We start from the raw sequence: 25,751 nt of genomic DNA, 5'->3' as shown, positions 1-25,751 counted from the left end.
CTCCTATATCTCATTTCTTCTCCCTAAACATGGCATTCGAAACTTGTTTCCTGCTGGAATGAATGTTATATCTCCAAGCTGAGGGTATCACATCCCCTTATTCTGTTGCCCAACAGACCCCCCTCATAGGAGTATTGGAGTTTTCATATTTGTCTTTATTAATTTTTATCCTGAATGTGCACATAAGGTATTCTAGACCAGAGGCTGATTTCCTTTAATCAACCTCCAGTAAATATCATCACTACCTTCTACCCTTTGTTCATGCCTTACCCCTAAGGAGACATGGTGAGATCTGATTAAATTTGTCCTGTGTGAGTAACTGACCCAGGAAAAAATGATTTTTCTCTGCTTATAAAGGAGAAGGAGGCAGGCGTCCCCTTGTCCCTCTGAAAGGGTCTCCTTGGAAACCTAATGGCTCTGAGTCCTAATTCCAGCTTCTCTGGGAGCCAGGTAGCCCCATGCACCTCAGATTCTACAACCTAGAAATGTCTCCAACGTCTGGGCTTTATATTTTTGAAATGTAAATGCCCACAGAGATAGCCATTCCAGTCTTTCTGACACCTTGCAGCTTAACCTAGAGAACTACTCTGGGCTGTAACCAATTGGCCCCCTTGGATCAGTAAAATTAATCAGATAAATGATTACAGATCTGATTCTCATGGTATGGGAAGGTGTTCGTGTGGCTAGAACTTTTTATAGGTGTACTGAGAAATCCAGGAGAGTTTATTTCCTCACGTTTAGTTTAATTGCACCCAGCATTCCCTCCTCTACCCAACCTAGAAACTAGGAGTTCACCCTTGCTCTTTTTCTTCTTCTTCAGCATCAGTTTGGTCACCAAATTCCCACATCTCTACTCTCTTAAACATTTCCCTACTCTGTTTGGTTTTTTTCTTCCTGATACCATTTCCCTGGATCAGATCCTCATAACCTTTCAGTGAATTCTTTCAATTGCCTCCTGTTTTCTCTGACTCCATTTCTGTCCTTCTCAAATATGTACTCTGTACTAATGTCAGAGGAATTGATTTGAAATGCATACATGCCCATGCCACTTCCTGCTTAAATCCCTTCCAAGGCTCCTGATTCCCTACAAAACAATACCTAGACTTTGTATATGGTCAGAAGTTGAGGTTCAAACCCTGACTTAAAGGTCTAATTAGTTTGAGATGAGAACAGTACCCTGGTTCATCCGTGGACATGTCTTCTTGTACTTTATCTTCTACAAATGCTCACCTTCTTGAGAGAACTGCACTGGCACACTGAGTTACCCTCTGTCTTCATACGTGCATTTTCGTCTTCTTTCCTCTTCCTCCAACCTACTTTTCCCTTGCTGACTCATGTTCCTGCTTTAGAATTCTTCGTGAATACTATCTTCTCCAGGAAGCCTTTCCCAATTTCCTTTCCCATATTGTGCAAGCCTATAGCACTTTCTACATTGTGTTGAAATTATTTATGTGATCAAATCTTCCACTGTTTACTATAAGTTCCTACCTAGGAAGGGCTGTTTTGCATTCAACTCTGTATTTCTGCTGCTAAGTCGCTTCAGTCGTGTCCAACTCTGTGTGACCCCATAGAGGGCAGCCCACCAGGCTCCCCCGTCCCTGGGATTCTCCAGGCAAGAATACTGGAGTGGGTATTTCTAGTCTCTAATATAACCACTGACACATAGCAGTTCAATAAAGGGAGATATTATTATTTTTATCATTGGTAAATTCAGTATCACCTTCCTAATGTCAAGTCCAACTGGAGAGACAAAGTAAAGTAATAATTATCTTGAATCTGGAAAAATTAGATATTTGATAAAAATGCAGGAATACAAGAACTATATATACATATGCACACAAAAACATGTCTATGTGCACATTCACAAACAGATTACAAATGAAATATCAGAGGGAAAATTTACATGTAAGCAGAACAAATAACCCACCCACTCTGTATGATTTCAAGGGTGTAAGAATATCCAACTCTACAGAAGTTGCATCCCTATCTACAGGCTGAATCCTCCTATTCCACTTATAAAATTTCATTACTTTGGCTCAAAAACCTTGCATCTCTCTACTCAATTGTAAATAACATTGAAAGATGGATCCTTTTGCAAAGTATAAGACTCAGGATTTCTTTAAATGGCGAACACTATTAGGCTTTTCTTTATAAATGTGTCACACAGTGTATTTGTAGAGTACTCTTAAAACATGATATATCTGAAATTTAAAGGGGATGCTGCTAAGTTTTCTCTCAGAAACAAAACAGGGTTTAAATTCAATAGGCAACCTTTCTAAAAATAAGGTAGAATTGAAACAAGATATGAATAATTAAGTCCTAGATCAGAATGACTTGGAGAAGGAAATGGCAACCCACTCCAGTGTTCTTGCCTGGAAAATCCCATGGATGGAGGAGCCTGGTAGGCTATAGTCCCTGGGATCGCGAAGAGCTGGACACGACTGAAGCAACTTAGCAACAGCAGCAGCAGATCAGGATGACTATTATTACTGTTGTTTTGACACTGATCTTTTAGCATTTACGTGATATTTAATATTTTCATTAATGACTTCCCTTCTGAGATTGCAGAATATGGGTCAATAGCTATCTTCAATGGCTTCAGAGTATCTGAATTTATCCTAGCCTCACAGGATGTCTCACAACCCTTAGCACTTGGTTAGGCATGAATTTTACTGTTTTCGTTGTTTCTAGTGTATTCGTTTTCTCCCTTCTTTTGGTTCAGAAACTTCTTGAAGGCAGAAAATGTGCATTTTTGTTGTCTTTTAATACCCTGTATCAAAGAAGATTAAATTAGAGACTTAAATTGATAACTGATTTAGATGACCTCAAGACATCTGTTCTAGGCTCACTCTTTTAGAGAAGCTTGTTCCCACAAATCTACCTCCAGTGTACCTCAAAACATTTCTCCCATGTTCAAAGAAGTCACAACAGAAAATGTAATGGGTATTTCTCAAAAGTGTTGAGGTTTCACTTAGTCTACTATTAATACATCTTTATGTTCATTGTCAGACATTTTGACAGAATTAGCTGATGTTTATGAATTAGGATTGGTCATATACTTCAGTACAATCTAAGTTTTTCCAAGTGACCTTTAGGTTTCCCATTATAGTCTGGATATCTATTCTTTTGGGTATGCATAAGTTTCATTAGCCCTGCTAGAGTTTTGCAATATATGTCTTAGAACTGTAGCTCCAGGTTTCAAGCTTGGCAGTCAAGTTACTTAAATAAATCACTCATATCTTAAAGGATGTTAACGTATCTTGAAAGCTCCTCTATGCTCTCCACAATACAAACAGTGTTTTCCTCCTTAACAGAAAGATCTATCGAGCCTTCTTTATCATTTTATGGCTATCAGTTTATAAATAAAGGAGATAGAAATTGACCTGGGAATTTCATAACCAAGTTCTGAGCACCCAGGATTAATTTGGAGGAGAATGCCACAAGCCAAATCAGCATTTCTTTTCATCTCATTTCACAGGCCTTCAAGAGGGAACTGAAAACGAAAGAACCTGTAATCATGAGTACTCTTGAGACTGTACGAATATTTCTGACAGAGCAGCCTTTGGAAGGACTAGAGAAACTCTACCAGGAGCCCAGAGGTAATTGAATGTGGAACTGTAATAACATATTGATAGACGGATCAGTGGTGACAGAGCAACCCATCCATTCTGGCTGCCAAGGTCTGGATAGGTCTCATATTTTCTGGGTTAAATAGAATCGATTCAAATTAAACCTTGATGCTGAAAAAGAAAAGGGACTCATAAAGCACCATGCATAAATCTGTTTGCACATTCATAAATAAACATTAAAGGAGATTAGCGATCACTTATTGAAACATTTAGTAAACAGCAAACAAAAGAGATTATCTGTGAGGAAGTTTATTGTCACAAAGACTATAATCTAATTTTCAATTTAAGAGCCTTCTTTCCTGCAGTAAATTTGAGCTTGTGGTGTGCATCCTAACATCTTGCTACTCAGTAGCTTAAATGAATCTTGGATTATCTGATTGATATAAAGTAGAACAGATTCACTCAGGAAGACACGACTTCAGATGTGCCAAACTCCAAAGTAGAAAAGAGCCCTTAATCAGAAGGTTGCCCTGTTGTGAAACTTTTCTCTTTCTTTTTGCCAGTATGACCTTTTCAGCAAGGTTATTTTTTTTTTTTAAACACAAAAACGAATGTGGCCTAAAACCTTGTCGTATTACCAATTTAGAGCTGCCGCCTGAGGAGAAAGCCCAGAATGTCACACGACTCCTACGAAAGCAGGCTGAGGAGGTCAACACAGAGTGGGAAAAATTGAACCTACACTCGGCTGACTGGCAGAGAAAAATAGACGAGGCCCTCGAAAGACTCCAAGAACTGCAGGAGGCCACGGACGAGCTGGACCTCAAACTGCGCCAAGCTGAGGTGATCAAGGGATCATGGCAGCCCGTGGGCGATCTTCTCATTGACTCCCTCCAGGATCACCTCGAGAAAGTCAAGGTACGGTCTACTCCTTGGCCTCAGCACCCTTTGAGAGATTCAAAGGAGGTTCTAATCTGAACTCTGGTGCAATATTTTCTTCTCACAAAGTTAAAAATGGGGCCCTTATGTATTTGAATGCTTTCACAAATTCAGAGTCTTCTGGCTCATGGTTGGGTGTGGGGGAGGTGGCCCGGAGAATTTGAACAAACTTTTTGGCCAACCCAGTATTTTCTCAATGAGAAGATAGTGATCTAATCATCTGCCTGTCTTCAGTAATAGAAAATGAAATATTAAGTTACAGGGCAAAAAAAAATCTTTTTGATTTTGCTATGAGGAAATTCATTTAAGTGTACTAAAGTGGTCTGAATTACGCATGGGTGTCTTGAGTGCGTGTGTGTGTGTATGTGTGTATTTTTGGTTCTTAGTATCAGAGAAGAGAAAAATACAATATCTAGTCAGTAGCCAGGAGTCTAGGTTTTGGCCTTTTTGCTAACTGAATTATATGACTTGAGTGAGTTATGGTACTGTGAACTGAGACCATTAATTCTGCCCTTCCATTAAAAGGCATTGTATAGAATACAATTTTTGCATTGTATTAGTCCACTTCAGGGATTAGGAAATATCACTCTATATTTGGAATAGTGTCTATGAGACCAAAGTTACATTCCCATATGACACAAAGATGATAAATACATTTACAAAGAAAGAATATACATATTTAGGAGTATCATTTTGAAAAGTAGCAACTTGAAACATATTTTGTCTGTTTATCTAGTGTCAAAACCAACACATCCCCCCAGGTTCAAATGCAAAAGAAGTGAAATCCTCACCTGAACTTGGCACATTTGGCAGCCCCCTCATTCTGGAAGATCTCTTCTCCCTTGGCTTTCATGGCACTGTTGCCTCCACATCCTTCTTCTTCCTTCATTTTCCTCAATTCTGAAACTCTCCCCACCCTTCAGGTGTTGATATGCCCAAGTTTCTAATCTGAGCTCAGTTCTCTTTTTATTCTATAAAAACCTTAGCTCATGTGCTAAGTCACTTCAGTCATGTCTGACTCTTTGTAACCCTATGGACTGTAGCCCACCAGGCTCCTCTGCCCATGGGACTCTCCAGACAAGAATACTGGAGTGGGTTGCCATTTCGTCCTCCAGGTCAGTTCTCTTCTTTTTGGATAAATGCTCCCGGTTTGAAATGGAGTGAATGGTGACAGATCTGAATTTCTAGTCCGAATCTCTTTTCTGGTCTGCTAACCCATATGCCATTCCATTCTGAAAGCAAATCCATTTGTTCTCTTGTTGGCCTATTCACCTATAAGTATCCCTTTTGACCTAGCTTTTCTTCTGTTTCCCATTTCAGTTAATGGATCGTAAACCAACAAGTTGCTCAGGCTAAAAACTTGAGGTCTATCCTTGAATCCTTCTGTGTTTTCATTAACTTCACTGATTGCTCATTTTGCCTCCGAATATCTCCTTTATGTTTTCTCTCCTCTTTTTCCCAGTGTCCCCTTCTAGTCCCAGCATCTGTTAATTCAGATAGCTATATTATACATCCTTAAACCCCATTCCCCATCAGCATCCATGGTATATCACAGACACTACAGTTTAAATATTTGCTTAGTGAGTGAACAAATAAACAGTTTCCTTACTGATATTTCTGTTATCCATTCTCTTCCAATTCTAATCCAAACACTCTGCAGGAGACTGCCTGCCTGATGAAGAAGTCCAGCAAATGCCGAAGGCAGGTGACCCTGTTTCTTCCTAGCACTAGCATAGAAACCTGACTGTTGCTTCTGTTCTCTCTAGGTCATTCAGGACACTCTGACCATATCCCCCTTTTCCCATCTCTTTTCATAACTCTCTGCCTTTGCAAATGCTCTCCCCTCTGCCTGGTCAGCCCAACTTATCTGCCTGGTGAACTTTCACTCAGCTCAACTCCAATGGCTCCAGCCCCATCTTTCACCCCCACCTCCCATCAAGCAGAAGAAACTGCTCTTAATTCAGTGCTTCTATAGATCACCACACATGCTTAAATTGTTGCACTTAAACTTCACATACATTGTGGCCTTTTTGTTCTCCCATAGAAAGTAAGGGTCCTCAGAAAAAGGATCCTGCTGTACATCTGTGAATTCTGTTCCTAGTACACTGCCAGCAGCATATAAGAAATCTAATGTAGCTTATTTTATTCCTTCACTCAACAGTTGTTTATGAGCTACTGTAAAATGCACTATATATGTGTTCAGTTCAGTTCAGTTCAGTCGCTCAGTCGTGTCCGACTCTTTGCGACCCCATGAATCTCAGCATGCCAGGCCTCCCTGTCCATCACCAACTCCCGGAGTTCACTCAAACTCACATCCATCGAGTCGGTGATGCCATCCATCCATCTCATCCTCTGTCGTCCCCTTCTCCTCCTGCCCCCAATCCCTCCCAGCATCAGAGTCTTTTCCAATGAGTCAACTCTTCACGTGAGGTGGCCAAAGTGTTATAAATGGAACAGGCTTGGTCTTTGTCCTTATGAAGCCTACAGTCTAATGTGGAATTGAAAAGCTCTTCATTAAAATAGTAGGTGAAGATATCAAGGGAGATTAAAAATTTGACTTGATAACTCCCAAAATATCTTCCCTAACATTCTATGACCCCAGGTCTAACTTTTAAAGCAATGGTTAACAATTCTGTGTACATAAAAATTAAAATAATTTTTAATTTTAATAATAATTTTTAATTTTAATAATAATGTTTTGAAATATATTACCTATTCAGCATTAAAAAATATTATTTTTATCCCAAAATATAGGAACTAAATTCTTTTTTTAATTAATTAATTAATTTATTTTACTTTACAATATTGTATTGATTTTGCCATACATTGACTTGAATCCACCATTAGTGTACATGTGTTCCCCATCCTGAATACCCCTCCCACCTCCCTAGGAATTAAATTCTTAAAAATTTCCCCCCAAATGGCAAATTAACTTAAAAGAATGTCCCAAAGGAAATAAATTACTTCATAAATCAAGTGGCTAACTATATAGGCTTTTGAGCAGACTTAAAGGATTCATTTTGAGTCATATGGGTCACACAGGAGCATTAGTAAGATAATGAATATAGATGGAGAATGGATACAGCATGACTTAATAACAAAAACTAACTAAAAATAGAACAGCTCATATATCAACTGGCCCTGACCCAACCCTATTTGTGGTTTTCTTTTCAATTCCCCTGTCTCATCTGTTCTTGATCCTAAGACTAACTTCATTTCCCATACCCTGATTGGTAAGCCTCCTCACTCCCATCTCAGTAATAACAAAACATGTATACACTGAATGCTGCTTTAAAAAGAGCTTATATGTAACAACATTTCTTTCTCAGACACCAATACACTAAACTTACAGTACCTGATCATAATATGTATTTACTGGTCATAACAGATGGGATTATCTTGGTTTCTAAACCAGTATTCCATAAATATTTTATGCCTATCTTAAAATTATAGATGATATAAGTTTATATATATTTATTTCCCTTCAGAAGTTGCTCTTCATTCCACAGTGGAAATAAACACCAGCTTTTTTCTGTTGCATCTCAACAATACCAGCTTTAAAACTTTGGTGGTGGTAGTTTATCAGGACTGAATTTTATTAACTAAAACTTAGTTTGAAAAGCAGCAGAAGAGTACTTAAGACCACGCTTCCTATTTTTCTACTCAGCAATTTAAGCCCTTAAATTTAAGCCCTCAGAGGCTCCACGCTGTAGGGAATGTGGAACGGATAGCTAGGCTGGTAGCCAGAACATTTTATGTATCCATCTCAGTTTGTTTTCATCACCCTTAGTGACTCTCTCATAATATCCGCCTCCATTCAGCTCTCATTTGTTAAAGAAGTTGTTATTCAAGTCACTACGGAATGTGTGTTTCTGTGGGATTTAGCATTACATCATTTCATTAGCAAATGTGATTTTAGAATTTGGAGAATGGATAAGACAACAACTAAGTCTTAGAACCCTATGGACATGGCATTATTACTAGTCATCATCTTTAGGACAGTGTATATACAATAAGAGAAAGGAACATAATGTTAATATTGACTATTTAGCTCACTAAGAGAATCTCAGCCTTCCAAATATAGCTGCCATAGAAATAACCACTAGAATAAAATTTAAATTTTAAATGCTTCTTTATTTTTAAAATTCATGATTCATACTGCTTATCAAATATTTTAAGGACAGAATCATGATTTCTCATTTTACTGGAAATAACACCAATGTTTATGTGACTATGCAAATATTCTTACTTTCTCTGTAGTCACGGGGAATGAGAATAACTCCTTGAATCGCTAGGTGTGCTACATATACCTATAAGTGGAAAACATGTAGGTTTTAATAGAATAGAACAACTTTTGAATCTAAAGTCTACTTATGACATCTTTGTTCTTAAGAATAATTCCTGTGTGAAAAACTTTGTGCAAGTTGTTGTTTTTCTATGTTGTCTCTTTGTTTTAACCTACCGTGGTTTCATGACACTGACTGGTACGTCAGTCTTGAGCCAGAAACGTTTCACTGCCTTTAGTTTGCCAATTGACTTGAAACAGTTTTTCACACACTATAGTTAGACTCTCCCAGGCTGCCATCTTGGAATACACAGATTTCTCATACCCTTGTAGTTATGTATTTTACATGGTTTTTTTTTTTTTTCACTCAGACTTTCAACTTATATTTCTTATTATGAACATTCAAGTACAGGGATACTGTGAGATTTTCCTTGGAGTTCTTACAATGAAATATTTTAGTTGGACCTTTTTGTAATTATAATTGAGAATAATGTAATTATGCATGTAGTAGAACAGAGATAATGATGAAGCCACCATGCCATCCTGACTTATTTTAATTTTCAACATTCCCATCTAAAAATTTAAGAAGAAAACTGGTAAGTGCTCTCTTCAGGCTACCTGTAGCATGGTTTATCTGAGAAATTTGTCAGAGAAATGCTATCTCAGAATTTGACACTGAGAAAACCAAGTATGTTACCTCCTGGTAGGTAATGTGAAATGTGATGTAACACATTAGAATTTCATCTTCACTTTAGAAGCAAGATTTCAGCTATGTTCATGTAACTCTCTCCTCCCTTATTGCTTTTTAAATTTTAACCCTGATATTTTATTATTCATCAATTTTGTTGTATTTGTCATTTATCTGAGCCAACTTTAAATCCTTTCTTATATATGAGTTTTATAGAGAAAGTTTCTAACCCTTTGTTACAGAGATAGGAGGTGCATGGCCAGGCAGAACCAAACTGGTTCACAATATGTAAGCGCTCCCCACTCTGAATAAAGGAAGGATATTTCCATAATGAATAAGATGTACTACCCGTAGTAGGAAAAGGAAAGCTTACTAATATTTTGTTAATTGCTCTTAACAACTGTCAATTGCTATGGGCTAGAAGTAACAGAGCAATTCTCTGTGGAGGCCTTTGTTGTTGCTTTTATATGAGCGCTATACATATTAATGTAAGCTGTTGGAGAAGAAAACACAGAAACAGTATAATCCTTTATAAATCTGGGTTAAATATGGAACTAATGCCTGTCATATGGAGTAAACAGGGTTTTATCTTGTTTTCAAACCATACAATTCTGATGTTTAAAAGCATATGATTTGGCCTTTACTATCTGGGAGTATATCTATGAGAAGGCATATTATAGGAAACTCTCACTTAAATACTTTCAGAAGTCGAGGTTTTTTGTTTTTTTTTTTTTCAGTATTTTTAAATAGAAGGATCATTGTTGGCCTTACTAGAGCTTAGAGACTAAAGGAGGAATTTAATCATATTAAATTTCCTAACCACATTATTTGTTCAATGTAAAATTAAGTGCAAGTTAGTGTTGCCAGGAGAGCTTATTACTTAGTTCCCATGTATTTGCTCTCATTTCCTGCTCTGTTTATAAAATTAAAAGCAAATTACTGAGGACAGCAACGTCAAATCATGTTCCTTTACCCAAGGCATCGGACTTTAGGTGTAGTGCTGTGTGTGTTTTTAAAGCCCCTACCTTGGTTTAGGCAAATAGAACCTTGGTTTATCATGCTATTCCCATCCTGCCTTTGAAATATCTGAAAAGGCAGCACAGAGTAATTGTTTCAGACATCTGCTTAGCATACTTTGAAGTGCATATAAGTTCTTTTGCAGTTTCATTTGAACCCCAGCTGTCTTCACCAAAGTCTATAATCAATCTGAATTAAGTTGCCCTACTTCCCCTAATAAGTCTCTTATTAAGTTCTGCATCAGCCTCTTAGGGAGACTTAAAAGCTAATTCATGTAGAATTGCCATTTTCTACTAATTCATTTGTCAGCTCTCCAAATTCCAAGGAAAACAATTGTGAAGACTATTAATTTGGCTCTTCATAAACAACTTACGTAAGTGTAGTATACATTGGAACCAGGCAAATGATTTAAAACAGTGGGTGGGAGGAAATAAGTTGATGACATTCAATGCGGCTTTCTTTTTGACTGTTTCGAGATGCCCTCCGCATTCAAAGCACAAAGCCATTTATTTAATAAGAGAAACATCCTTCTGCTTTTTACTTTCATAAATAAGATAATTACTGAGTGAACTTTGCTTAAAGATAGGAAAAGGCTTTCAAACAGTTGGAAAAGGAACATGTTCTTTTTATTATGGAACTTATTTTAATTTGGGCTTCTTTGTATTCCTTTGATGGACTGTGATAAAAGCAGCAGCTAGAATTGGTTGCCATTGTGACTGCATTAAATCAGAGTTGTACAGCTCTTCTGGTCATGGAATATTTAGGAGAACATGGCTAATCAAAATGTTCAGCTAATGAGCTCATCTGACATTATTCTACTAAAGAAGTATTTAATTAGATAATAAAAATTCCTCCAAAGAGTATCATCCTTCCTACTATTTGAAAACAGCCATATCAAAAAACTGATCCTTTAATATGCCACTCCTGTTTACTAAGGGTTTATTCCAGAAGCTTTGTTTGTGGCTGGAAGTAATTACAAACACTCTTCCTCAAGAGTCTTGGGAAATAAAAGACTGTTCAAAACAAAAACTTAAGTAACATAGTATCAGCATTAGCGGATCTAAAGACTCAATGATTCATTCACTTATGGTATGGTTAAACCTGTACCCAGAGAAATCTGATCTCATTACAGAGTGTGAATGTTTATTTTGTGAATAAAATGTCCTGGGAGTTATATTAATGGCATCTTAGTTTTCCTGAGAATATAATTATTTAGCACCAAGCTGAGGGAACAAGAATTTTTTTTTAGTTTGTGTGTATGTGTGCATGTAACACATCAACTTGAAACAGTTTTAGATTGAGTTAGTTATTTAACTAAAATTCCATATTTCCTTCGAAGGTGGATATACACAGTCAATATGGATTTTTAGTCTCCTTTGACATCTACCAAAGTAGTAACAAGTTTAAAATTCGAAATCATGCTACTCTCCTACCAGAAGCACAAGGAATGACTTAAGAACAAATAACCCATGGAGTCAGCACCTACTGTATTCCCATCATGCCTTGCAATTACAATTTTTAAAATTAAACAGCTGACGTGATGCCAATATTATGCCCCCTTACCTTAACCAAGTTCAGTGATGGCATCGAGCTGGTTCTTGGTTAATCAGTTTTCTGGGTATTGTGGGAACACATGTGCCTATGATACTAAAGGAACACTTAATGGGAACTAAGAAAAGTAAACTTTTTCATAATAAGATATATTCACACTAAAATTATATTTTTAGTTATAGTTAACAATTGCTATAGATTTTTCTATCAACCAAACTTGCCAAAAGCAGTGCTTCTCAAGCTTTTCTGCTTCAGTTCTCTGAATGGCTGAGGATATAAAACCAGATATCTTCCCCTTCCATCTGCTTGCTTCCTTTTTCCATGAGCATAAAATTTCTTTGATGTTTTTTATTTTTAAAATCTCATTTCAATTCTGTGGTCTTCTCCAAAATGGATTTGTTGTGTTTTAATGTAAAGATGTTTTACTCCAACATACTATGTAAAATGAATCCTCCAGTATATTCACCTGTGGGTTGATTAGTCGCTAAGTTGTGTCCAAATCTTTGGGACCCTATGGACTATAGCCCTCCAGGCTCCTCTGTCCATGGGATTCTCCAGGCAAGACTACTGGAGTGGGAAGCATTGCCTTTTCCAGAGGATCTTTCCAACCCAGGGATCAAATTCAGGTCTCCTGTATCAGCAGGCAGATTCTTTACCACTCTACCACCAGGGAAGCTCCTCACCTATGGGTATGAAAGCATAATTTGAGAAGAATGATAGGAAAAATTGCCCAGTTTGTGACAGCTTCATCTTTTTCCAACAGCTTCTTTCATTTATGTACACATACACAAAGGGTAGATCCTTCCCATTTCAGATATATGGTTTGTATTTTCGTCTGATCTTTATGATTCAAAAGGTCCATGACATATAGCTCTTTGTGATTTTAAACATACATTCTTTGAGTCTTTTGTACAGCAGTCACTTAACTAATAATTTAATTGGTTGTTATAGGTCAGGTTCCCTGGAAGCAGACCCTAAGAACAGGGGTCTGGTGCCAGGGTCCTGCCCCGGCTGATCCAGGGAGTTCGAAGCAGGACGGCGTCGGCGAGGATCAGGATACGATAGTTTCAATTAGATATTAATTAAAGATGTAAAGAGTAATAGAATGAGGATAGCTCAGTAGGAAAATTCAGTGGAGAAAAGAGGCTGAGTAGCTTGGTTTACACGGGAGACCAATAAAACTTCAAGACAAGAAGCTTGCACCACTTACGTAGGCCGCAGACGTCCTTCCATTCTCCCGAAGGAGAGGAGACACTGAAGCCTCCCCGGTCGGATCTTAGAAGCCCAGGCATAATTAGTAAGCATGGTGGGTTCCGTGCTCCAGATGGAGACTCAGCCAGAGTGAGAGAGAGAGCGACATGGGGAGACCAGTATTTCGAGAAACTGATCCCAATTCTTTATTTTCCATGGTCTAATTTTATACACTGAGATGTTATGCAAAAGTCACGCGGGGTCAGTAGTCCTGACTTTTATCAAAGTCAGGTGCTTCATACAAATATATACAGAGGTCTTAGGGGTGTTACATCATCTTCTGGCCAGGGGGCCTGCTGACAATTTATGACCCTCTCCGTGTGACAGTGGTCAGTCAACCAGGACACTTATTTCTCCAGGGGTGATTATTCTTAAAACAGACGCCACCCAAATAAAGTTACATTCCTATAGGGTGAGGGTGTAGTGGGTTTTAGTTAAGGAAAGAATTTACTTAGTCTAAGGTCTAACATGATTTATATCAAAGGTTAATACTTATTTCTTCTATATATTCATTAATGTGTGTAAGGGCAGGGGATGTGGAGAGTTAGCAACAAACATTGGCTCAACAAATGAAAAACCCTTCACCAATACAATTTCTAATCATCCCATTATACTTATACTAATGGCTTCTAACTTTTCTAAGGAACCTGTTTTTTGAAGGTTTAAAGCATCTCATGCCTCTCATGGTTGGGAGGCTGTGAGCAGTCACATGTGGCCGGACAAGCCTGTCAGGCAGGCTAGAGAACCTTCAGAGGAGTTTGTAGGTTAAAACACTCTTGTCATGCCCAGGAGTTTTTATTAACTGGAGCTCTAAGTTAACTCCTTCTCTGAAAGAGGTGGTGGGGGACAGCCTCCGTAAAGACAGAGGTGTAGGTGAGAGCACAAAGTAGTAAAGTAGGCAGGCTCTGGTTATGGGGGTAGATGCTCGAGGATTTCCAGGGGGACTCCTGAGGCTCGATCCCGCCTTTGCGTATGTCGAGCCTCCTTCCTCATGACCTTTGCCACGGGCCGAGTGCCTCACTCTGGCCCCCAACAGTCTGGGTGCACAGGATTTGTAGATGGTCAGCTTTCAGGAGAAGCCTGTGTAGGAGTTAGGAAAGCATCACTAGGGAGACGAAAGAGCCGATCAAGCATATCATCTCAGGCAAAATCTAGCTTTATGTCTTGATTCAAATGGAGAAAGCTCTGGAGTAGAAGCACCCAGCAGAGTTGTCCTTTTGTACCCCAGCCAGCCATTGGCTGTGGCCAGCAGTATGCTAGTGAGCATTTATCAGCTAGCTCTGAGGTGGAGCGAACACTGATTTTTAGTGTTTTCCAGTTGTCAGGGTATAAATACTCCTGCCATGACTGATTCAAGCTACCAGCGTGATCTTACCGAACACAGACTTGGGAAGAAACGCACACAATTGACTCTTGGGCTCTGCTCCAGCCCACCACTGGCTGTGGCCCACCCCTAGAGACTTGAGTCACCTCCCAGGCTGGGAATGTGTGTTGTCTCCTGAGATAGGGGCTCCAATCAGCAGAGATGACCTTTCTGAAGAAGAGAGGCAGCCATGAAACATTAGTAGCCAACAATCACAACTGGAGGATGAATGTCCAGGCCAGGAAAAGTGTCCGTTATAGACAGTAAGCAAACTTAGTAATCCATTCAGCATCTGTCTTTCAACATGGCCTTTTCAGTGCTACTTTCTCTTATACATGCAGTAATTCTTTAGAGGTGATGAAAATTGTGTTTATGAAAAATCCACCCTCCCCCCTGTGCAACCTACCACCTAGGGACTGGGTTGGCCAAAAAGTTTGTCCTTCCCACACGTGGCCCCCTCCCCCATTCCATTTAGATGTTACCAAAAAATCTAAACTTTGTGGTTAACCTAATATTTACTGAGGTTGGTAACAATAGAGAAGAGTTCACAGAAATGTCTGAGAAAGTGGTGATTATCAGTAAAGAAAATGGCTTTGTAAGCAACCTTGGCTTTATAGGTACATAATCTCTAAGTGTCTGTGTTGATCAGATATTTGTGACCATTGAGAATCCTAGGTATTTAGACACAGTCATTGAGAATGTCAGTAATTTTCCATGGCCATGACTCTCACCTTAGCATGCAACGGAATCACCTAGAGAGTTGGTGGAAACCCAGATTGGTGAAGCCTTTCCCCACAGTTTCTGGTTGAGGAGGCCTGGAGCTGAGTTAAAGATCTGCATCACCAGTTCCGAGGTGATTGCGGTGCTGCTGTTCCAGGGATACTGTGAGAGCCATCATTCCATAGGAAAACCATGGTCTACATGTATAAATACATATATTGTTTATTGTTAGTAATTCTCCAATTATAAGTAATGAACATATCATCTGTTATTTCTTTTGAATCTCAGAGCATCCAGAACATTTTAAAATGAATGCAGGCACATGGCCTCCTGTGAGAGTGATTGATGGTTAGGGAGGGAGCAGAATTTCCCTCTAAAACCTTGAAGTGAATAATGGCCTACTCTTTCCAAATCTGTCTCGTACAAGACATTCGCTGTTATTTATTCCAGTGTTCTTATTGGTATTTTAATGACACTCATACAAGTTTTGAGTTGATTCAGATGACTTAGAATTCAACTTGCCTTCGCACTCTTAATACTTTAAGATATTTAATCACAGAATATTCACTTTGTTTAAATGTTGTGTTTACCAATAATAACAATTAAATTTTAAAATACTCCTTATAATTTTCTGCCAAACATACTGATGATAAGCAAGTACTTTACAGAATTGCTGAAATTGAGGACATTAGGAATATTTGAGGCCATTCAATGTTTTAAAATTAAAACCTGCTTGCTCAATGTGAATAGCTGATCACTTATTCAGGGATTACTGCATTTTCTAATTTAGCTCATCAACCCACTGAGGCTCTGTGTTCATGATGGGAGGGTGTATGTTTGTGTGTAGAAATGGAAATGGATATGGGGTGAAACTGGAAGAAAGTAGGATATAGTCTTAACTGCAGTAATTAGGGAAGAGGGTTTTTTTTCCCCCAAAGGTGATGCATAATCACTCTATTAAATGCCTATGAAAGAATTTATGATTTTGGTATAGGGTGAGTGGTATATGTGATGAAAATTATGGGCAAAATATAATAGAAACAAATGTGTGAAAGTATGCATTAACATTAAGTTAGCAATATTTAAAATAGGCCTTCCCCTTTATTCTGAAATCTGGGGGGGGTTAGGGGATGGAAATAAAGGAAATTTTGCATTGAAAGTAATTTGATTAATGTTTAATATAAAATTGAAATAGCTGTGTATAAACCCACTCAAATCAAGTATACATTAAATAATTGAGTTAACCGAATTACGCAGAATAAGGGCACATTGATTTTCAATGTTTTTGAAAATTGGTCCACATATCACTGTTATGTTTTTGTTTGTAAACTTCAATATTTATTAAATTTCCACAGTGTGTTCAGCCCTAAAATGTCAAACTCTTTTAACCAGAATGAGGCTAGAGGATTCTAGCACTAAGATAGATTTCTTCTCCTTTTAAAGAATTGATTTTTATGGTGAAGTTTTTCTTTCCTTCATAAAGTTAAGAGCCTGCTGGTCCTATTTCAAAATACAGTTATTTTTAGAACACTTGTTCCCTGGGATTCCACATTATTATAGACTCAGTGGGCTCATTTGGAGCTTTTCCCTATCAAATATTCAAATTGTATCATCATGATCTTAACATGGCATTAAGCTACTTAGCAAAGAAAATGAAGTCAATTTATCAGCAATATGTGCTCAACTGTAGTAAGTAAATAGAAACTAAATGACAGGTAAGCCATATATGGGCTTCCCTGGTGGCTCAGACAGCAAAAGATCCACCTGTGATACAGGAGACCTGGGTTCAATTCCTGGGTTGGGAAGATCCCCTTGAGAAGGGAATGACTGCCCCCTCCAGTATTTTTGCTTGGAGAATCCCATGGACAGAGGAGCCTGGTGGACTAATGTCCATGTGGTTGCAAAGAGTAGCACACAACTGAGCAACTAACACTTTCACTGTCACTTTCAAGCCAGTATACTGATGTGTTTTTTGAAGCAAACTATCAGTGACTTTCATCTTGTTTACTTATTTTCCTACTCAGAAAGCCTATTAACCCAATTTGGAGTCTTCACAAGGCGGTGAACCTAAATCTTATTCAGTTCAGTTCAGTTCAGTTCAGTTGCTCAGTCATGTCCGACTTTTTGCGACCCCATGAATCGCAGCACGCCAGGCCTCCCTGTCCATCACCAACTCCCAGAGTTCACTCAAACTCACGTCCATCGAGTCGGTGATGCCATCCAGCCATCTCATCCTCTGTCATCCCCTTAAATCTTATTAGGTCTCATTAAATAACACCCACAGAATTGCCCCATGGTTTCAGGCCCTCATCTGCCCAAGGACCAAGTGTAGGCCACATGAAACAATGTTTCACCTCCTTCCCCCACTGCCTGTTAGCCATTGCCCTCCAGTATTTCCAGCAGGGAAAGGCTAAAGTCACAAAAGAATGGTTCATTGTTTTCAACTTACACAAACCCCATACTACTCACACAAACCCCATACTACAAGAGTTGTCCAATACAATGGTGACTTTTGTACATCCAATAAAGCATAAAATTATGGGAAGGGAGGTGGGAGGGGGGTTCAGGATGGGGAACATGTGTACACCCGTGGCAGATTCATGTTGATGTATGGCAAAACCAATACAATATTGTAAAGTTAAAAAAAATAATAATAATTTAAAAAAGAGGAAAAAAAAAGCATAAAATTAGAAGAAATATAAGCTAAACAAATGAGCAGAAGTTTGACTTAAAATATTACCTTTGGAGCCACACTGACATTTTGTTATAAAGGTTAAAGTAAGACGTTTCCAAGGTTGTCTCAGTGTAAAAATTGCCTGAAGGTTGGGGTAGAGTGCCCAGTGCAAGATGGGTCCTAAAGAAATCTGACACACTTTGACTTTCCAAAAAAATCTTGAATTTTTAGTGAAAAAGATTGTTTTTTTATTAAGATCTTTAACCCTCTTTTCAGCTGAAATAGTATTCTTTAGATAATCAATATAGCATCATTCCCACAGATTTTCAAGGATACTAAATCACATTTTTTTTTCTTTTGACCACACTGCACGACATTTAGTTCCCTGGCCAGGGATTGAACCTGTAACCCACTGTGGTGGACACACACAGTCCATACCACTGGACTACCAGGGAAGTCCCCACACTCCCTTTTTGCAAAATGAAAAAGAAATCTATTACTATTAGAATATGGTGTCTTCATTGAATGCAAATCAAATATTTTAAAGGGTAGATTTGGCCCATGGCTTAATTTTTTTTTTAAATAACATTTGAGTCCATTGATTAGATAGCTTGACACTCAGACACATTTGTGTCAGTAGTAGTTTATTCATCATTCACATATACTTAAATGGACATTATCATGATAGTGGTGGTCATAACAGAACATAACGGGATATGAATTTAGTTCTTACCCAAAGATGTGATCAGAAAAATAAGAGCAATATCTTGAAAGTAAACTTCTCAAAGTATGATGAAATTAAAAATGAAGAACAAAGTAAACTCTTGACTCCACTTCATTAGCCAGATCTTTTACACACATATACATATATTGAGGTAAAAATAATAACCACTAATGTATCTGGAGGGAAAACATTGCTTAGAAGTAAATACATAAGACTTTCTTTTCTAGGAATATGATGAAACAAAGATGAACCATTATCAAAAATTTACCAATCTAATTTTTAAACATGCTGTCACATAGCTTTTAATGAAGAAAATCCATATTATGTTCATTTCTTTTGACCTGAAGTAGTGCAATCTCTTATTTTTGTGTTATTCCATTTGCAAGAAAGGCATTTTGGAAAGACTGAAAACATTAAATTCAGGAGCTACAATAATCTGAAAGTAAAACTAAAGAATTTTATAGAAGGGCATTTTACAGTCATTTTCTACCCTCTTCCATTTGTTTTTTATCTCAGCCCTTAGAAATGTTATATCCATCTCTGATTCAGTTCTGTTTTAGAATTTCTAAGCCAACAACAATATATTGAATGAAAAATCAGATCAGCAAAAATCCATTTTATTTCAATAGTGAGTATCTTTAATTTTATTTAAAATAAATGTGTCCCGTATAAAGTAAACTGGGTATAGTATATTGCACTGGTGATTTACAACCGTAGATTCCTCTGTTAATTATTATTCACACATGCAGAAGTAGCCTAATTTGTTTTAATGGGAAAAAAAGAATCTCTTGGGAACTACTATATACAATACCATATGTTGTCCTCCATTTTCTTGGTCAAAAATGCTGCATTTTGTAGCTATGGATACATTTTGGCTTGGGATTTGTTTCTTTATAAGCCTTTATAATAAGAGTCATCATTAAAATGAAATTGCATTCATTAGAGTTAAGCTGTGGAATCATAGAAACTTGGTCTATTTTGTGCACTGCTTGATGTCTAGTGCCTGGAACATTCCCTGGCATATAATGGCTGCTTAATAATATTTTTTGAATGAGTGAATAAACATCCACAAAAGCACAGGGCAAAATACTTTTTTCCTTTAACAATTGTTTTACAGATAACCTGCTCCCATTTGCCACCATCCTGCTTCTAGCGACTGTTACTTCATGCCCGAATCTTCCAGACACTCCATGTCAATTCTTTCTCCTTTCTGAAATGGCCACCAGCTTGCACTCACTCCTAAACTTGAGATTTTCCAATTGAACCTGCCTTCTTAGTACTTTTCAAGCCCTGTGACACAGCTTCTCATAACATGATTACATGGTTTTTAGTAACCCACTAAATTGTCTCTCTGTGCTAATGATCATGAGTTCATTGAGAGTTCCATCTTCCAAGTGCATAGTAGATATATGTATATGTGTGTGTGTGCTCAGTTGTGTCCAACTCTTTGCAATCCCACGGACTGTAGCCCGCCAGATTCCTCTTTCCATGGAATTTTCCAGACAAGAATACTGGAGTGGGTTGCCATTTCCTACTCCAGGGGATCTTCCCAACCCAGGGATTAAACCCAAGTCCCCTGCATCTCCTGCAATGGCAGGTGGATTTTTTACCACTGTGCCACCTGGGAAGCCACAGATATATGCATAGTAGATATAAAAGAAGTGTTTTCAAGTGAGTAGTAATTAAAATCTAACATAAAGGATTCTTGAGACTATGCCATTCCCCTTGGTAAAAACCTTCATTACTGCACTGCAAAAGTCAACTCATTCAAACCCATGACAATCTTTATTTGGCTGTGCTGGGTCTTAGTTGGAGCAGTCAGTATCTTTGATTTTCTTTGTGGCATGTGGGATCTTGCATTGTGGCATGTGAACTCTTAGTTGCAGCATGTGGGATCTAGTTCCCTGACCAGGGATCAAACCCAGGCCCCCTGCATTGGGAGCACAGAGTCATAGCCACTGGGCCACCAGGGAAGTCCCCCCACCACAATCTTGCTCAAAGAAAACCCCATGATTTTTCTTCCACAACTGCCCTGTAGTTTCATGCTTCAACTTATTACAGACTATTTGCACCTCTCCAGACACATTAAGGTTTCCTACCTCTTGCCATTTATTCCAGCTCCGAACAAAAAGCTTTCCTCCTCCCACCATTCTGCTTCTTCCTTTATGTTTCATATACCTATATCCCAATGTCTAGTTCAGGGAGCCCTTATAAAGCTACATGGTAGAGGGGTGAGGCAAGACAGGTTTTCCCCAGGGTAATATTAGAAGTTGGCCTGAAAGACTCAACTCCCCAAGAAATGATCTTAGTCTGTGGCTTTCTCATGGTTGAATGTATGACCCTCTGCTTTATAGAGTCCCCCTGATTTAGACCAAATAGGGCTCATGTGACTTGGCATATCCCGTGTTATGGGCCACAATCTGAATTGGTTGCAGATGGAGTAAAAGAAGGAGAAATAGACCCAACTTTCTCGTTCATCTTTATAACAGCTTTGGTGTGTCCATGTTACACTCCCCTTTCTATACAAGAGGAAATGCATGAGACATATTTGTCAGTGAACTTTTTCTTTACTTGAAAAATCCCAAAAATGAGAGGGAAGAGAGAGAGAGTTGGAGAAAGAAACAGATCATCCATAATCTCCCCTTCAGCATCTGTAATCTCATTCCCTACAAGTGCCTCTTTGGGTCAAGTAGAAGGTACTTCTTGCATCATAGAGGTCTCCAGCCCTGGGCCAGAGTTCACCACTTTTGGTGATGGGGTCCAGGTTGGATTTCAGCCCCCTGGTCTCCTTGGCTTGGCCACTGTATAACTCCAAATGGAGACCCTAGTTTGTAGCTCATCCTTTCCTGTATCAGTAGTTTTAAAGCTTTTATTCAATCTTACCAAAATGCCCTGCAGAAGGCTACATCACCACAAAAAGGACATATTTTCCTTAAGTATTAATTTATTTCTCCCCCTTTCCCCCACTTGCTTCATTTTTATGAGAACTCCCTTTGATTGGTGCCAAAAATTTGAACGTTAAATTCTTGTTAGTGCATTAGAGAGCCTTCAGAAATTAGCATATGCTCCACCATAAAATAAAGTAATAGAGCCAGAGAATCTAGATATGGAATCTGAAGGATATAAGCAGGTTTCTCTTCTTTCACTTAGGAATTGACCTCAGCTTTCTATAGGAAACAGTGTTGATAAAGCAGTTTGAGAATAGCTGTTGATCTGAAGGCTTCGTGTCTAATTCTCTTGAATGTTCATTATTTAATAAAACTGTATTGAGGGATTGCCATGTACTGTAATGAAAGTTAGGGTCTTATGAATGGAGAGACCATGAATTAATAAATAGGCAAATAAATACGTACTTACCAATTGCCGTCAATGTCTAGAAGGAAGTAGAGTTCTGAGACTGAGAAAAATCGGGATGGGGGAGCCTGTCTTTAGATAGGGTAATGAAGGGTGGGCTGTCTTTCAAGGTCACAGGAACTGAGATCTGAAATAGCTGAATAGAAGCCAGCTAGGCAGAGGACAATGGCATCCCACTCCAGTACTCTTGCCTGGAAAATCCCATGGATGGAGGAGCCTGGTAGGCTGCAGTCCATGGGGTCGCTAAGAGTAGGACATGACCAAGCGACTTCACTTTCACTTTTCACTTTCATGCATTGGAGAAGGAAATGGCAACTCACTCCAGTGTTCTTGCCTGGAGAATCCCAGGGACGGGGGGCCTGGTGGGCTGCCGTCTATGGGGTCGCACAGGATCGGACACTACTGAAGCGACTAAGCAGCAGCAGCAGCAGCAGGCAGAGGGCAGAGCTTCCCGGGTGGTTCAGTGGTAATGAATCTGCCTGCAGTGCAGGAGACCCGGGTTCAGTCCTTGGGTTGGGAAGATCCCCTGCAGGAGGGCTTGGTAACCCACTCCAGCATTCTTACCTGGAGAATCCCATGGACAGAGATGCCTGGTGGGCTACAGTCCATGGGGTCGCAAAGAGTCAGACACGACTGAAGCAACTGAGCACACACAAGCATCCAGGCCGAGAGCAAATGGAAAACTCCAGGCTGAGGAAAGAGAATTCATGAAGGGTGTAAGTCAAGAATAAGCTTGGTGAGTTCTATGGATGCCGTAGCATCTTTTAAGTTATTGTGAAAAGTGTCAAATTCTCAGATCCACCATGAACCTAATGAATTAACAATGCCAGAGTGGGAGCCTGCAATCCCTGTGTTAACAAGCCTGCCATGTGATTATGATGCTTGCTGTTGTTCGAGAAGCTCTACCTTAGACAGATATTTTAAGCTGTGAAGGGGAAGGGGAGAACAAGACAGCATCTCTATGCCAGGACAATGCAAGTGGTAAATGTGGGCACAGATCAGGAGCAGTTTTGGCTGGCAGAAATGTTGGCAAATTAAAAAAACCTGTTCAATGTAAAACTTAATCTAAAATAATGCCTGTATTTTAATATCAGTGTCCTCATGGATGGTGTTTTTGATGGCTTATGGATTATTACTTATTTTAAAATAAGTAAATAGATTTCATTCACTGACATTTTGCTTGATGTTTTGTTATATATAATTAAAATTGTCAGACAAAAAATGTTGGCATTCCTTCTGTTTCCTTAGCAGCCGAAGAATGTGGCCTGCTTCAATGATTTATTTATACTCATTAGAGACCTTTTTATTTTAATTGTGCGTATTTTGCATTTAGCCTCTGTAAAGCACTCATGAACTACCTTTTTTGTTTGTTTTAATTGTGTCATTAGAAAGCTATGGAAAGCTTGAAATGTTTTTGTTTGGTTTTGGTTTGTTTGCTTCATTTTTCTATTAGAAAGAAATAATTAGCATCCAGAGTTAGGATTATAGGAACTAGTTTCTGAGGAAATTAACTCAAATGTATACCACTTGTTCTTATAGGCAGAAGTCTTTCCTTTGTGATCAATTCCGTTCTGTTCCTCATTTCCCATTAATATTTGTGAGGACAAAATGAACATACATATAAAAGAAAGAAGACAGACACTGTTAGTGTGATTAAGCTATAATTCAACCTTTGAGAGTATTGGAGTTATAAGTTTCATAGTGAAGCCGTGTCCTGAAAGATGAAGAATTATGATGGCTGCAAATGAAGAAATGTTTTTTTAAAAAAAGAATTTCATGTTTGGGTGCACACTCTTTTCCAGTAATACAAAGAGAAACTAGAGATCATTTTTCAGAACAACATGATGATTCTGTATGGGCAAAAAATGGAACAGTCATTTACTATTCTTCTGGGGGGAAACCATAGTTAAAATATAACTGATAATTGCTCAGAAAATAAAAGCACCAGATTTTTTCATCCCTACAAACTTCATATTGTTTCCCTAAAATCGTTTTCTTTTTTTTTTTAATTTAACTACCCCAAGTCATCCTGATTATGCTACATCTAGCTCATTAGTTCTGAGTCTGTTTCATTCTTTATGTCCTTATTCACTTTGCTCATCCAAAGTGATCATGTCCAAATATGAACACGTACAAGAATTGCCCTGAAAATGGAAAGCAAGGAAGACAATGAAAAAAAAAAAAAAAAAACAGCATAATGCTTTGCCCTTGGGCTGCCACAATAAAAACTGATGCTGGAATGCAATGCAGTTGAATCTCTATTAAAAAGAATACATATTTCAGTGGCATACTTTACTGTCAAGAATGTCTCTACCAGAGGCAAAAGTGATCCTAATAGCAGAGGGAAGTCTCCTTCAGTCTGCAGACTAGACTAGCCCCTGTGTCTCAGCTCCACATAGTCCCTTCGTATTTGGCAGAACTTACAGAAAGGGTGATATGTCTCAGTTTTGTTGAAAATTGATGGAATAGCTAGTGGTGTTAGTAATGAGAATTCAAATCAGCAGTCTCTTGCCAAAGCAAAAAAGTATCTCCTGCCCAAAGTCCAAGGGTAAAAGGAGGTTGGGCAACTGGATGAAGTTAGTCTATGTAGTTGTTGTTGAGTCGCTCAGTCATGTCTGACTCTCTGTGACCCCCATGGACTTCAGCATGCCAGGCTTCCCTGTCCTTCACCAGCTCCCAGAGTTTGCTCAAACTCCTGTCCGTTGCGTCAGTGATGCCGTCCAACCATCTCATCTTCTGTCGCTCCCTTCTTCTCCTGCCTTCAATCTTTCCCGGTACTGAGGTCTTTTCCAATGAGTTTGCTCTTCGCATCAGGTCGCCAAAGTCTATGTGAAAGTGAAAGTAGCTCAGTCGTGTCCAACTCTTTGCAACCACATGGACTATACAGTCCATGGAATTCTCCAGGCCGGAATACTGGAGTGGATAGCCTTTCCCTTCTCAAGGGGATCTTCCCAACCCAGGGATCGAACCCAGATTTCCTGCATTGCAGGTAGATTCTTTACTAGCTGAGCCACAAGGGAAGCCCAAGAATACTGGAGTGGGCAGCCTATTCATTCTTCAGCAGATCTTCCCAACCCAGGAATCAAACCAGAGTCTGCTGCATTGCAGGAGGATTGTTTACCAACTGAGCTATCAGGGAAGCCCTTACTAGTGTTATTTTGTTTTTTTTTTTGAAGAAATAGAATGGTGGCTTTTATTCTCAGGTAGTGGAGAGGGGAACACAGTATGCTCCTGCCTCAAGAACTGTGTCCCTAATGCAGGTATTCACAGTCAGGAGCAGTCAGGAGTCAGTGATGAGGAAACAAAGGTGATAGGATCTTGATTTCTTCCTCTTGCATAATTTCAAAGACAGTCATAAACTGGCATCAGTAACCCAGTAACTGCGTCTGGCAGTCTGGTGGCTCTGAGGCCTTCTTTCTGACATGTAACTACAAGGGGAAGGCTGTTGTAAAGGTAAATATCAGATAGAGGATGTATTTAGCATAGAGTCAAGTGAAGTGTAGCTCCTGCAGAGTTAGGGGGCAGAAAAGCAAAATTAGTTACAGACATTCGGAATCAGGAGCAGTTAAAGTAAAATAAACTAGGAATGTTCAGGCCTGCTCACTGTTCTTCTTTATGT

General features: G+C 38.8%; 1 protein-coding gene across 21 annotated transcripts in view; it reads left to right on the top strand.

Annotated features, from left to right (window-relative positions):
- The window catches only part of DMD (dystrophin), a 2,667,987-nt gene that overhangs the window by 2,280,370 nt on the left and 361,866 nt on the right, over positions 1 to 25,751 (top strand). For all 21 annotated transcript variants that reach the window (XM_086387503.1, XM_086387509.1, XM_086387510.1 and 18 more), the window contains 2 exons: positions 3,479 to 3,599; positions 4,216 to 4,484. In XM_086387503.1, coding sequence (XP_086243629.1) covers positions 3,479 to 3,599; positions 4,216 to 4,484 — 390 coding nt within the window. The remainder of the gene's footprint in view (positions 1 to 3,478; positions 3,600 to 4,215; positions 4,485 to 25,751) is intronic.

Source organism: Bos grunniens, chromosome X (genome assembly GCF_055505025.1).
Source record: "Bos grunniens cultivar Pamir isolate PY7600 chromosome X, Bosgru_T2T1.0, whole genome shotgun sequence".
NCBI classification, from domain to species: Eukaryota; Metazoa; Chordata; class Mammalia; order Artiodactyla; family Bovidae; genus Bos; species Bos grunniens.
This window is presented reverse-complemented; position numbering and strand designations above follow the sequence as displayed.